General features: G+C 37.1%; 1 protein-coding gene across 1 annotated transcript; it reads left to right on the top strand.

The window, feature by feature from the left end:
* The first annotated feature begins 13,218 nt into the window (after positions 1-13,218).
* LOC120009386 lies at positions 13,219-13,777 on the top strand. The gene is made up of 2 exons (XM_038859970.1): positions 13,219-13,252; positions 13,323-13,777. The coding sequence occupies exons 1-2, from the start codon at positions 13,219-13,221 to the stop codon at positions 13,775-13,777; spliced, it is 489 nt and encodes a 162-aa protein (XP_038715898.1).
* The last annotated feature ends 1,832 nt before the right edge of the window (positions 13,778-15,609 follow it).

The following is a 15,609-nucleotide window of genomic DNA, read 5'->3' as shown; positions in this document are numbered from 1 at the left end:
GTAATAGATTGCATGTTCCATCCTTCCAGAGGAACCATGTTGCCCTAGCATACACCCCATCGAATTGTCTGATACAATCAAGTAGAGAATACGCAGTTTTCTTGCAACTAGAGGCATCAAGACCGACGGATTTTGCAAATACTGTTTGATCCTCTCAAAAGCAACCTGACATTCTTCATTCCATTCTAATTGATTATTCATCCGGAGTAAGTTAAAAATTAGCTCACATGTAGTTGTCAACTGTGAAATGAACCTAGCAATATAATTGAGTCTCCCTAAGAAACCCCTGACTTCTTTCTCAGTGCGAGGAGGTGGTTGATCGTATGATATTTTATATATTTTCATACCTCACTTTACACTTACTTTTGTCCCTTTTAATTGAATTAGTCATGGATATTACAAATATTTCCTTTATTTTGATTTTCAGGACATTATGAATAAATGGGTGATAAAGGTCTTATTTTGTATCAAGACATGGACACTTAAAAAGCCACCAGACCATGAGTTCAAGAAAGCCCATAAAGGCCGGAGAATGGCCGGATGGTGTTAGGGAAGCTTGACCATAAGAGAAGGCAATATTAGAAGGAAACAAAACAAAGATGCCGCATGTGATCAAACAAATACAGGGAAATAAATCAGTGAAGATCACTAAATGAAGATATGCATGGGTCAGTGAAGTACGCAAATCGAGGGGAGCTTAGTTGACTTTGAAAGCAAAGATTCAAGTGAAGAAAATATACGCATGGAGCCGTTGGTCATTAAAAGAGCAAAAGCAATAATGAGATTTGCACGGCAAGTAAAGGAAATCGAATCAAATTAAGTGAAGGAAACCGAGTTTGACAAGGTGATCAATTGAAGGAAGCTTTTGTCACTATAAAAGGGGAGGCACGGCAGTGCAATAACACGAATTGGAGAGCCACATTCTCTAGCTTTTATTCTTGTTTTCGTCTCTAGTTTTTCTCTTGTTCTTGTTCTTGGTTCATGGAGTTCTCATATTTAGTTTCCTTGTGTTCTTATAACATGAGTAGCTAAACCTCTTTGTTAGGGCTTGATGTAGCCTAGTATGATTGTTACAAGTACTTCAATTAATTGAATGCATAATTTTAGTTCATAATTCTTGTCTTTAATTTCTATGCTTATAATCTATTGTTTGTTTGGTTGATTGGCCACCAATTGAATGCGCAATTAGATTCATCTAGCTAGGACTAAGGAACGAATCGAATTCACGTGTCTTAGTGGAACTGAAATTAAGGAAATCAATTGTCGACTGCTATAAACAAGGTTTAGGGGATTGATTGGTTGCTATAGTTCTTTAGATCGTAATGAGTTGTTAGCCTTGGGTTAAAAACTATGAACCGAACAGGATTAATCAATTGTTAATAATATTTGTTGGCACCGCGAACGAACGAACCAACATAGTTTAGAAAGAATCAACCCTTGAATCGGAACCATAATTGTGTGTTTGTTAATTGGATGCTTATGATAGGATTACTAGGTGAAATCATTGTCCTAGTGTTCTTTTCTTATTGGATACTAAATCTGAATTTTATTTCTTTGTTTTTATTTTATCAATCATTCATCAAGTTAGGTACATTAATTAGATTAACTAGTCTCCGTGGGATCGACCTCGTACTTGCATACATTGTACTATTTGTAGACTCTTGTGCACTTGCGAGAAATATTACCTCAGTGGCATCTCCAAAATCGCCTTCACCTTGTCCGGATCCACTTCGATACCTCTTCTGCTTCTGCTAACAACAAAACCCAACAACTTCCCTAAGGTTGCCCCGAATGTGCATTTTGAGGGGTTCAACTTCAGTTGGTTCTGTCACGCCCCTCTCTCCTAAGATATACCGAAGTATACCTATACCACAGGAACGTGAACGGCAGGGGACACCCCATCCCCCGAACCAGATCCCAAATCTACAACTAAACCCAACAGACATAATAATAATAATAATAAGAACTACCATAATATCCACAAAGTACATCCACCTATGTACATATACAACAGCAGAATAATAAAATATATCTACTCGATACCAAACCGTATAGTATATACAAATACAATACGAAAAGTTCCCACACCCACTAAAGAGTCAGCCCAAGGCTACACACCAGCTCACGCATCCCGCTGCTGACCGCCATCACCTACATCCAACTCACCTGAAAGGGGATAAAGAAGAGGGGTGAGCCACAAAGCTCAGTAGGGCGTAGAGAGGAAACGTCAATATCCATAAATAATAATAATAAATCCAAAAAAATGTAATGCATAGGATGCAATACAGTAAATATACATCCATCAGTAAGTCAACAAAATAGAACAATAGCCGATAAGGCTAAACAACACTGGAGCCACCCACACTAGTCTCCAGAAATCCATACACCAATCCAATCAAGTGAAATGGTAGCCGATAAGGCCATCCAACACTGTAACCACCACATCAATCTCCAATAATCCATCACACCCCTGGACCCACCCTAATCCCCATAGGGTGTCTCCCAGTCCCAGTCCAGGTCCACACCGAAACTGGATGAGGATCAGGTATCCCGATAGCATAACCTACACCAGAGGGCGCCCCCGGTGATGCACCCCATCTCAGACGGTCCACCGGTATATATATCCGGTCTGTATATATGTACATATATCATCCATCAGAAATTCATATCTGATCATTTGGGCTCCTATATGGGCCCACAATCCACATCCACATCCCCATCCATATCCACATCCACAGCCACATCCACATCCAACACCTCCAATCACCTCACTCTCAGAAAACATACCAACAGTGATATATATAACAGGGAATATAAATCAACATGCAAACAGGTCGTATTTCCACCCCCGGAAACCGACAAAACCATAATATCACCAGAGTCCGTAAACCGGAACTCTAAAGTCACATGCAAGAGTAAGGAAACCCCTACCTGGAAATCAGAGTGCTAAAACCAAGCACGCGTCCTTGACAACCCCTAACTCGAAAAGTTAACCCGCTTCGAATCTCAATCGTGACCACCGTCTACACCGAAAAACACGATATATGAAAATACTGTAAAAATACGGTCGGTCAACTATGGTCAACGTCCAAATAGTAATGGTCAAAGTCAACAGCCAAATAGTAACCGGGTCAAATAGTACCGAACCGGGTCAAATAGTACCCAACCGGGTCAAATAGTACCCAGCCGAGTCAACTCGCCTGTCAACCGAGTCAACTCACCGGTCAACCGAGTCAACTCACCGGTCAACCGAGTCAACTCGGCCTGACTCGGTCAACTCGCAGGAAACCCATTTAACCCCATCGCCGGCGATCTGACCACCCAAACCTGTCAAATCTTATATCAAATTAAAGAACTCGATGAGATTAACTCGTAAGTACCTGAAACAAGCCAAACCGTCGCCGGAATCGGCCGGATCGACCAAAAGAAATCCGAGGAAATCGGAACTTCAAACTCCGATATCTCCCTAACCACAACTCCGATCGACGTGATTCAAGTTGGGTTATACTCGTCTCGTCAATACGCTTCTTTTGATACCAGTGGTGTCGCTCACAGTCACCGGAATCGGAAAATCGCCGGTAACCGTGAAGGAGAGAAAAGAAATGTGGGAGAGAGAAAAAGAAGAAAAAATCGCGTGAGATGTTTTTTTTTTTATTATTTATAATATTTTTCACTTGCAAAAACTCCAACCTGTCCAAAAACACCCCTAACGAAATTGTTATAATTAACTTCAAAAATTCATAATAAACCCAATTTCAATCCGACTTAAATAATTCTTACTCCAAAAATTTTCTTTTAAAATTCCCCATTTATTAAAAATATTTTTATAGTTTTATCACAATTTAATTTTTATTCTCTTCAAACACCGGTTCACCAACACAGAGGTTCCCTCCACCACAATCACCACGAGAAGATACTATGAATAGTGTAAAATTAGACCAGGATATTACAGGTTCCTTCTCAACCTTTTGAATAACTTCTCCAAATTAATCATGTGATCTTCATCCTCTTTTGACTTAGCGATCATGTCATCTACATACACCTCAATCTCGTTATGCATCATATCATGAAACAAAATGACCATGGCCCGCTGATAAGTGGCTCCCGCATTTTTTAGACCAAATGGCATGACTTTGTAGCAAAAGGTACCCCATAAGGTGATGAAAGTAGTTTTCTCTCGATCTTTTGGTGCCATCTTGATCTGATTATAACCTAAAAATCCATCCATGAATGAAAACGCAAAATACTTAGCAGTATTGTCTATCAGTATGTCAATTTGAGGTAAAGGGAAGTCATCCTTTGGACTCGCTCGATTAAGATCCCTATAGTCCATACACATCCAAACCTTACCATCCTTCTTCGGGACTGGTACGATATTTGCAACCCATTCAGGATATTTTGCCACAGCAAGGAACCCCGCATCGAACTGCTTTTTTACTTAATCTCTAATCTTAAAAAGCATCTCCGGCTTCAATCTCCTCAACTTTTGCTTCATTGGCAGGCAATATGGTTTTAATGGCAATCTATGGACCACTATGTTCGTATCGAGTCCTGGCATATCCTGATATGACCATGCAACAACATCCTGGTATTCATGCAACAAACCTGTCAATCTTTTTCTATCTTCTCCTTCAAAGGCTGCACTGATCCTAACCTCTTTTGTGATCTTCAGTTCCTAAATTAACAATCTCAGTCATTTCTCTATGCGATTGAATTATCTTCTCTTCTTGGTCAACTTGCCTCAATGTTTCTGGCGATATCTCAAATTCATCCTCAATGTTATAGTCAGATTCAACATTGTTAATGGGTGCCCCAAAATCTGGTTCATTAGGTTTATCTTCTTCATTATCATCAATTTTAATCCTGTTAAAATGGAATGTGTGAGATTTGGAATTTTGGAAGTGACGAACGAAATAAGGTGAATAGATGTGAGAATTTTAAACAAAGATTTTTATTTATGATAAGCATAGCAGAATCATCAGAAACATGGGAACATGGAAATATTGAACATGCAATAGCCATACTATGAAAATTTATCAAAGTAAAGTAAAGACATGCTCATTACTAAAATTCAATCAGTGGCCGTGAGCATGACCACAGATTATAGTGCATATAGAGATTACTCTTGAAGGCTGTTGATAGAGACTGTCAGTTCAAAACTGGTCTAGTTGTTGAGCTCAAAACCTAGGGGACGTGGTAGGGCTTAGCAGCAAAGTTTTGATCCTCTTCGACAACAACAATCTTTATTAGTTGGCAGGGCTTAGTTCTCATTTCTTTTCTTTTATTTAAAAATGTGTATGCATGTGGTTATTATTTGTGCAAATTCTGTTTCAATTAAAAGATGTCTTGAAAATATTACCAAACAAAATTCCAATGACTGTGCTGCCTATGTGAATCATGAGGGTATGAAAAGAATGAGTATAATAATAGAAAAAGGATAAGTATAGTACATAAATAATTGATTTATTGTATGTACAAAGATAATGAATAATGTACATGACATGTATATATGGACATGTATGGATCATCAATGAGTGTGCAAGTATATATGGACATGTATAGATAATTTAACAAGTGTACAAGTAAATATGGACATATGTGTACAACCTATGCTAACATATACATGGCAAGTGTATAAAAGATGTATATGAACATGTGTGATTTAATGAATGTGTATATATATACACAATCTAACTAATGTGTCAAGTATATATGAACATGTATGGGTGATTAACAAGTCTACAGGCATATGTGGACAATTAACGAGTGTACAAGTATATATGGACATGTATGAGTGTACAAGTATATATGGACATGTATGGGTAATTATCAAGCATACATGATCATAACCTAGGCTAACATATATATGACAGTGTATAAAAGATGTACATGTGTGGTTCAATGAATGTATATATACAGGTATGCATCGAGTACATATAAACATGTAAATGAGGAATAAAGGTACAGGTTATTTAAATGTACAGAAATTAAATAAAGTCAAGGATAGGAGAATTCTCCATTGTTCCTAAACAAAATCAGGTTCCTACAAACTTCTGAAGGTCTCGAACCAGATCTAAGGGTTATCTAATGTGCATATGGGTGGCATATCTAACTATAACGTGGCTACGCGAGAAGCCACTGAATCTGGTTAGTTCGCACACCATATCTGGAAGTGGAACCCATCCCCCAATATCTTGAAGGGATGTCAATCCAGGAGGATTTTTTCCTTGCTTACGTGAGGACAAAATCCATCAAAAGCAAAAGATCAACCCTCACTAATCACTAGCTGGACCCAAGTTTTATGGGCCATTTGTGTATATGTGAATAGTGATGTGTGTGCGGGGGATCATACCGTATCCTCAACAACACTCGAATACTCAAATTTCATGAAAACCAAAAATCTACAATCATGAACAAACACATTAGATTCCATAAAACTATACAACAAAATAAACAAATGAGCCAAAATAGGAAAACACCAACAAAAAAAGGCCCGACCCCTTTGGTACAACAACCAAGATCCCCAGTGAAGTCGCCAGCTGAAGCAACCAGCACAAAAAATGATGAAATCGCCACCAATTGATTTTTAGGATGCAATTAGACATCCATTATGGTCTAAGAGAAAAATGGGCAAGGGGGTATATTAAGCATGAGGAAGGTGTTAGGCACCCCATAACTCCCGAAAACGATTACCTTTGAATGTTTTCCTATTTGGCTCCAATTTTTTTTTTAGGAATGATTGTATGTCCCAATTGTTTTAATGAGTTTTTCATATGCCGGAAAAATCACATATTATCAAATGGGTGGAAATGTTCCATTATTTTTAGACCAAGCTTTGATTTTGAAAATCCCATTTTGATGGGTTTTATTGGAATGTGATGAAAAATTCACTTGGAGTGGTTTTGAGAAAAAGGTGCACGGGATCACTGCGGCTGTTCCCAGCATGACCAAAAATGAATAAAAATCCCACTTGGAATGGGTTTTGATGATTTGGAAAAAAATGTGCACGGGATCACTGTAGCAATTCCCGGTTTGGCAAAAAATTGGATAAAATCTCACTTGGAGAGGGTTTTGTAAATAGGATGCACGGGATCACTGCGGCCATTCCTGACTTGGCCATAAAAAAATGTTTGATGAAAAATTCCACTTGGAGTGGCTTTTTTTTAAAAAAAGGTGCACGGGATCATTGGGGTCATTCCCAGCTTGGTCAAAAATGTTTGTTTTGCTTGGTCTGGATGAAAAATCCTACTTAGAGTGAGTTTTTGATAAGTTTGGAAAAAGGGCTATTTGGATAGGGTTTGATGGAAAATCCCACATTAGAGTGGGTTTTGATATTTTTGAAAAAGGGATTTTTGGGGACTGGTTGATGTACCAAAAGGGTCCACGATCAATGAAAAATGTCTAATTCAAGTCATACTTACAATTATGTTCTTCATGAAAAAAAAAATTCATTTAAGGCTCATTGAATGGGTCAAATATCTTTAAACCCACCCTTGAATCCTCAAATAAATTCTCTTAATCCCTAAAAATATATTTGCTTTCCGGTTCCACGAAATCCAAATGTTTTGAATGAATGTCAATGGAACCCCAATATCTTGAAGGCTGCTTGGTATTTAAACAAAGCATAAGGGTTTCATAATTTAATCTTGATATGTTTATTAAGGTGAGACGGCTTGGATTATTCCTACTACTAACGCGTTGCATTTCTATTTTCATGTTGTATAACATACAATCCTAACATACATCTATGCATCCATCAACAACAAAATTCATTCCTAAATGTCTATATGCTTTTAGCACCTTAAAAATATTATGTATGCATTTTCTTTTTTACATCCACTATTTTCACTACCCTATTACAAAGTTTACATGAGGTTAGGTCCAATACATGTGAAATAAAATAAAACCCAAGGGGCCTAGACTACCTAGAAGTCTCAAACCAAATATACAAAAAAGCCCCAATACAAAACCTCAAAATAGCTCATATATTAGCCTGGAATACTACCCATAAGCTGCCCCAAAAATAGCCCAGAATATAGCCTAGAAACGGCCCAAAACAACCCGGAAAGCAGCCCAGAAATCTGCCCAAAAATAGCCCAGATATCTGTCCAAAAATAACCCAAAAACAGCCTTGGAATAGCTCAAAAACTGCCAAGAAAATGCCCGGAAAATACCCAGAAAATGTCTAAAAAACTGCACAAAACTAACCAGAATACCACCTAAAAGTTGCCCAGAAAATGGAAGAAAACTCTCCGAAGTTAGGATAAAGATATTAAAATAAACCAAGTAAGTCAAGAACTCTCTCTACCTCCTTCCTTTTCTTCTTCTTCTTCTTCTTCTTCTTTCCTCTTTTTTCTTTCTTTTTACTCCTCTTCTTTCTCCCGTTCTTTCTCTCTCTTTTTCTCTCTTCTCTCCTATGGCTGCCTCCTCTCCTTTTTCTCTCAAAACCTCCAAAACCCTATTGTGTGCTCTTTATATTGTGTAACCATCACCCCACTAAGACCCTAGCTCTTTCAAATTTTCATTTTTACCCCTACTTTTTCTCTCCTTTTAATCAAGATGACTACCCTTTTTGGACTTTTTCATTTTCTAATTTTTCCATTTAATTTATTTATTTTTCATTCCCTAGATATTTTCTAGGGCTTTGTTTTTGACAATTGGGCCAAAACTTGAGCTTTTTTTGGAATTTGACCTTAAATTTTGAGTTTATGGGCTCACGGGCTTTGAAACAAAGAAAATAGTTGGGATTTCATTTTTCTTGTTTTAATGTTATTTCGGATTTCATTTTTCCATTTTTTCCTTTATTATTATTTTTGGCCAGACGAAAACCGGTTACTACACCCTTCTCTTCCATTCCCTCCAAATCCCTCAGTCCAAACACACTCTTAGAGACTGAGTCATGTTTTGACTCTGTAGTCCCATTGCAAGTTTGCACTTGTCTACATTTGTTTTTTCCTTTGCTAGTCAATTATTCTTTGGAATCATTGAACACCCTCCAACTCCCAACGCCCCAATTTCTCTTCTTTGCCTTGTTTGCTTCCTCCCACTACTTCTCCTTCTGCCATTCAGGTTTGTAATCCCATCTATCTTGCATGAACATTGCACAAATCTCCATGTGAGAGAATAATTTGAGATGAACACGTGCCAAGGCTTATTGGACAGGCCAAGAAGTTAAACGGCAAAATGATATTTTTCATCCCCCAACTATTTGTCGGGTTTCATTTTCGGATGGAAAAATCCAACGTGACACCTATTGTTCGTCAGATCAGATTTCTCCAGCATGTCACGTAAGCATTTTCCGAACCCAATCTCACTTGAAGGACGAAAATGGTACTTTCCAATAGTTGAGGGACGAAAATGGGAGAAAAAAAGGCTTAAGGACGAAAATGAAACTCGTCTCATAGTTGAGGGAGAAAAAATACAGTTTTACCGAAGTTAAACGTATCCCAATTAGTGACCCCATGATCTCCGGGCATGATCGGCCTCAAAATCAGATTGATTTGGAGATCCCAATTGTTTAGTCGAACTCCGAATTCCTTCGCTATATAAAGAGAAGGCACACCCCAGGGTATGTTTTTAAGCTCTATTTTGTGATTTTAAAGCTTGTGATAATCTTGAACACCCTCCAACTCCCAGCCCTTTGACCTGACTTTGATTCTTGGGTATTTGAGATTTCGGTTGGGGTTTTCATGGGTATTTGAGATTTTGATTTGAGTTTTTTTTTTTTGGTTTTCGTAGGTATTTGAGATTTCGGTTTGAGTTTTCATGGGTATTTGAGATTTCGGTCTGGGTTTACATGGGTCTTTAAGATCTTAGTCTAGGTTTTCATGGGTGTTGTAACAATGTCATTGTGAGCCAAAGAGTGGTGGCTCAGTTAGCAATCAACTGGGTTAGGCACATGTGTGTCCAAGGTTCGATTCTAATGAGAAGCAGATTTCTCAATGGTATTTCAAAAAAGAATAACAATGTCATTGTGAACCCACTAGTATGGATTGAAATTGGATGAAATTTTTATGAGATTTTATGCTTTGCCTTCTTTACACTTTGAATGTAATTAGTTACGCTGTCAATGTAATAAGTCACTAGTGAGTAAACTTGGCAATGTTGGCTTATTTAGTTTGATAGTGGTGGCTTAGTAAGCTTGGTAGGGGCTTATTACACATTGAATGTAATTAGTTATGCTGTTAATGTAATAGGCCACTGGTGAGTAAACTTGGTAGTGTTGGCTTATTTAGTTTGTCAAGGGAGTATTACACTTTAAATGTTAATGTTACACTGTCAATGAAATAAGACACTTGAGATTAAGCTTGGCAGTGGTGGCTTAGTAAGCTATGCATGGGCTTATTACACATTGAATGTAATTATCAATGTAATAAGACACTGGTGAGTAAACTTTGCATTCGTTGTCCAACCTATATAAATTCTTGACATTTTAATATCCACCATTTGTGCTTGTAGATCAAATATGGCAGGGCTCATGATGAATATTCAGTGAAGCTCCGCATCTTCTAATCTCTTTGTTGATAGAATGCCCAAAAAAATTGACATCTTCTTCCACATTAATCACCAATGCGAAATCCTAAATGAATCTCACAAAACTTGAAACGAAATCGCTGCTCCATTTTTTGGTCGTGGATGTTGCAACTGAGATAAGAAATAGAGAGAAGAAAGAGAGAGAAGAGAGATAACAAAGAGAAATGAAAAAAAAAATCATAAGGAGAGAGAGGCAAAAAAAGATAGGGAAAAGTGGGTTATCATTTTTTATATATTCTTTTTAATCTAGGTGGCATATTGAGTAAGCATGCTACCTAAAGTATGGACAATTATGGATGTTAAAGTTATGGACATAAAGAGTTTCCGTAACGAGAAAAAAGAAAGTAGTTCAAAAAGAAAGAATAAAAATATGGAAAATTCTAGAGTTTAGTGGGGATGTAAATTGTGAAGTTGGCATGATGGGACTTGTATTACAAAGGGCCCATTTGGTCACGCGTTTCTATCAAAAAATATCTACAGCAACTGCTTTAGTTGGAACGCGTTTCAGCTATAGCTGTTTGGCTGCCCATTTGGGTTGGGTTAGACCCCACCGAAGCCCAACCCAGGTGAAAGCTGTTGATAGGTGCTTTAACTAGTGAATCACTTTTGCATGAACTATGTTATGGAAAACAACACGCGGGTCCAATTACTCGCCTACCCCCATATTATTTCACTAATACCAACTATGCCCTTTGTACCACAAAACCTAACTCGTTCTCTCTCCACGAACTTCCCTACTACGCCGCTCTCTCTCTTGCTGGTATACCACTCATCTAGGTTTTTCTCTACTCTTCATGCATTCTTGTCTATCAATTGCATTCATACGCATGAAAGTTCACCATTTACCTTAACTGTTGCACGTCTTCGCAATTTGGGTGTTATTTCATCTTCTTGTGTTGGCGAAAGCGTTTGATTGTGAGATCTGTGAAGGTGAGTCTCCATTTCAAATTAAACCTCTTTCTCAATTACATATGTGTATTCGTTCCATTGTACGCATGCGTTGTGTTCTGTTTCATTATTACCCATTAAACATCTCATTCGGTGTCATCACCTTAAAATTGGTTGATCATGATGCTCAATTGAAGCTTTTATTTTCAGTTGAAATTTTTAAAATAAATCAAATTGTATTATTATTATTAACAATTTATTACTACTACTACATAGAAAGCAACAACTTGTTGCTCTTAATTCTTGGCCAAATGCGTGCCTGGTTGATCCAACCAAGGGGGTGATCCTTATTGTTTATCTACTATATGCTGTTGTATGTATATTTTGTGGCTCATGTGAAACCTAATCAATTTGATAAGTTCTGCTTGTTCTATATACTGAATGTTCCTTGTGATATTTGTCTTGTGTTTATGGGCATAATATATTTTTGTTTGTCCTGTATGGAATATAATTTAGGTTGTGAATGTCTATTCCTGAATTGATGTGTTATATTAAATATCCCTGTATGGAATATACTTTAGGTTGTGAATGTCTAATCGTGATTGTGTATGCCTAAAAATATGCATATCTTGCTGGTTGTGCAAACTATTGTAGAAAATGAGTCTACCAAGTGAACAAATAACTGGAGACAAGGCAAACTGGGATGCCGGTTTGACAAAAACTTTTGTCGACGTCTGTGTCGAACGTCAAAAAGCGGGTGATAGGCCAAACACGCATTTTAGTCGAGAGGATTGGAAGAATGTCATTGCATATTTTAAAGCAAAAACTAGCAAGTCCTATGATCAAGTTTAAATGAAAAACAAATGGGATAACTTGAAGAATGTGGGAGAAGCTGATTTTTGGTGAGACAGTGCTTGGATGAGATGACCAACGTCACACTGTGCTGGTAGATAACGAATGGTGGGAGAGGAAAATCAAGGTAATCCTTATTACAACAGTGTTTTCTTAGTGCAACATAGACAATTGATCATTAGTTTTTTATTCCAACTCATGACATTAATGTACATCAAATTCTGTTACAGAACGATTGAAAGTGTGCTAAATTTCACAACTAGGGTATTGAGAACAGATAGAAATTGCAGTTCCTCTTTGGAGGGCAAGCCGTCACTGGAGATCATGCATTCACGCCTTCTGCCACAATTTTCCCTCAAGCTATGAATGATAAAACTGCTCCCACAAAAGAAGATGAGCAACATAGAGGGGTTGAAGAGCTGCTGCTGTCCGAAGATGATGATTCAATTGGTGGGGGATCTTTAGGATCCCATTAGTCGTTGGTTCAATTGATTCTGTTTAGCATATGTTTGGATTTCGACTATATTAAACTTCATATGGTTATGTTGTTTCATTGCATAAGGGGTTAGTACTAGGACACTGCAGGATCACTTTCAACATTCCGGTGAGACAATTCATCGTCAATTTCACAAAGTGTTGGAAAGCATAATAAGAATGTCCAGGGATGTTATAAGGCCTAGAGATCCCGAGTTTAGCATCACTCCCCGGCAAATCACAGAAAATGACAAGTTTAATCCTTTTTTTAAGGATTGCATTGGAGCAATTGATGGTACACACATAGCTGCAGTGGTGCCTCCTGAAGAACGCATTCCATATATTGGGAGGAAAGGAGTGACGACCCATAATATTATGGCGATATGTGATTTTGACATGCTATTCATGTTTATGTGTGATGGATGGGAAGGGTCGATGCATGATTAACTAATATTCAATAAAGTTTATCAAATGTACATAGCAAATTTCCCTCACCCTCTCGCGGGTAAACTTTATGCATTTGTTCTTTTTATTAATATTTTTTTTACCACTAACTATAAATTCGATTAATGTAGGGAAGTACTACTTAGTTGATGCCGGATATCCAAATCAGAGGGGATACCTTGCACCCTATAAAGGGCAGAGATACCACCTAGAGGTATTTCGCAATGGCTCACAAGCATCGGGCCCCCGAGAAGCATTCAACCATGCGCATTCTTCCCTACGAAGTGTGATTGAGCGTACATTTGGTGTATTAAAGAATAAATGGTTGATCCTAACTCGGATGCCATCATATAAATTTGCCACTCAGATAAAGATTGTTGTTGCATGCATGGCATTGCACAACTTTATTCAAATGAACGTAATTGAAGATGAAGATTTCCTCGCATATGGTAATGAATCGGTGGTCATTGCAAATGACGACGACTTTGGTACTATGGTGGAAAATAGGGATCCCTTACAGTTAAATAAAGATTTAGAGATAATCACTTTACGCGATATCATTGCAGCCGAGTTATATGATTTGTAGTACAACATAAACAAGTTTGTATTTCGTATTTAAATGGATTATATATAAATTAGATCTAAAGAAACTCTCAATTTGATATTATTATTAAAAAAAGCATCATAAAAAAAATACTACTTAACAGATATAATAGTAAAACATAAAAAATTATTTATTAGAATTTATAACATAAATAATTATTTATTACAATTTATAGTAATATATATATCAAGTCACCTCACAACATTTTTGTTCATCCAAACACTAAACTGCAACTCACCTCACCTCACCACAATTTTTTTAGTGACACGCCAAATGCTTTTTCTCAGCAGAACTTACCTCACAGCACCACAACTTTTTACTTAACAGCACCTCACCTCACAGTACAAAATAAAAGGCACTTCCAAAAGGACCCTTTAAGTGTGCAGCTGGCATAATGGGTACTCTTTGTTCCAAGTACCTTCCGATGAAACAATCCAAATCTACAAAATTTGTACAATATTACAAATTTTGGCTTTATATAACATATATTTATATCATATATATATTAATTTATTGTGTATTATAAATTAGAGATTCAACGAAAACTATGCAAAATAGATTAAAAAAATGAAGTACAAAGTATAAAAAGGCTTTTGTGAGAATCGAACCTAGGCCTGCCTTAGGTAACCAACTACCTACCTCATAAGCATCAGCCCAACGAGGACTTTTTTGACAAACATGCAAACTAGTTGACAAAGCTAGTAAAATATTTTCAAAATTCAGGGGACAAAAAAAGGGCTCGTATGTGTTCTAATGATGTTGTTTCTTTCGAGTAGAAAAATGTTATTGCATGTAGCTTTTACTATGGATTGGAGAAATAAAGGGGTTGTAACACCCATCAAGGGAAATGTTACTACGAGTAGCATACAAGGTACCTTGATATCATTGATGGTTGTTACTGCTCCTCTTGTTCTCTAATCCATGGTAGAAGGTACTGTAGTAACATTTTCATACTTGAAAGAAAAAATATGCTTTGGTGTTGTATGTGAACTCCATTGCAGTGATGATTGCTAGCTAGCATAGGTGAATGAATGAAGTAATAAATGTCCAGACACATTGGGATTCTTCAGCACCGTCATTATTTAGAGAAAGTTTGCCAATCAAATTTCCGTCCACTCCATGAAAGCTTAATTTGCTTATCTACGTGCTTGATCAAAAAATTCTGATTTGGACATATGTGATTAACTCATTTGTTTGATATGGTCAAACTGTGTCTTACAAATAAAAAATAATATTTGTATATAGATTTATTGTATATAAACGATGTGGCATGACAACTTATCATGCCATATAAGATTCATTTTAAATGAAATTTAATGGGCCACAACTCATTTCTCATTTCTCTCTCTTGTGTAATTTTAAAATGACTTTGACTTTTTCTCCCTACACTCTCCCTCTCTCTATTTTTTTTTTCCTTAAATTTCATCCACCATTCTCTTTCCTATTCGCAACGTCATTCTCTCTCCGTGTTTGTGTTCATAGGGTCTCCATCGAACCCAAGCTCCACGCCAGGTCTGCAATTCACAAATTCTCAAAGAATTCGGGATGCGGGGGACTCGACAAATAAAAAATATACTTTTTAAATATTAATCTAAAGTCTTATTGATAAATATTGGTTATATATTCTAATTGATTTTTATACTAAGGTTTAGGTTTCTTTTACTACTGCCTAGAGCTTTGGATGTTGTGTGACTTTGGAGCAATCCCAAAAATACCCTCAAAACACGTTAAAAATATTGGTGTGGGTCAAACCCAACCCACTTCAAGTTATTTGTTGTATTGTGCCTTAGGCAGGCCCAAGCCCAAGTTCTAAA

Source organism: Tripterygium wilfordii, chromosome 2 (assembly GCF_013401445.1).
Source record: "Tripterygium wilfordii isolate XIE 37 chromosome 2, ASM1340144v1, whole genome shotgun sequence".
Lineage (NCBI taxonomy): Eukaryota > Viridiplantae > Streptophyta > Magnoliopsida > Celastrales > Celastraceae > Tripterygium > Tripterygium wilfordii.
Note: the sequence above shows the minus strand (reverse complement) of the source record. Positions and strands in the feature narration are given on the sequence as shown.

Bases quoted from the DNA above. Each gene is read 5' to 3' on its own strand.
- LOC120009386 (XM_038859970.1), top strand. From the start codon at position 13,219: ATGTACATAGCAAATTTCCCTCACCCTCTCGCGG. The intron at 13,253-13,322 runs GTAAACTTTATG...CGATTAATGTAG, and splicing joins TTTCCCTCACCCTCTCGCGG to GGAAGTACTACTTAGTTGAT.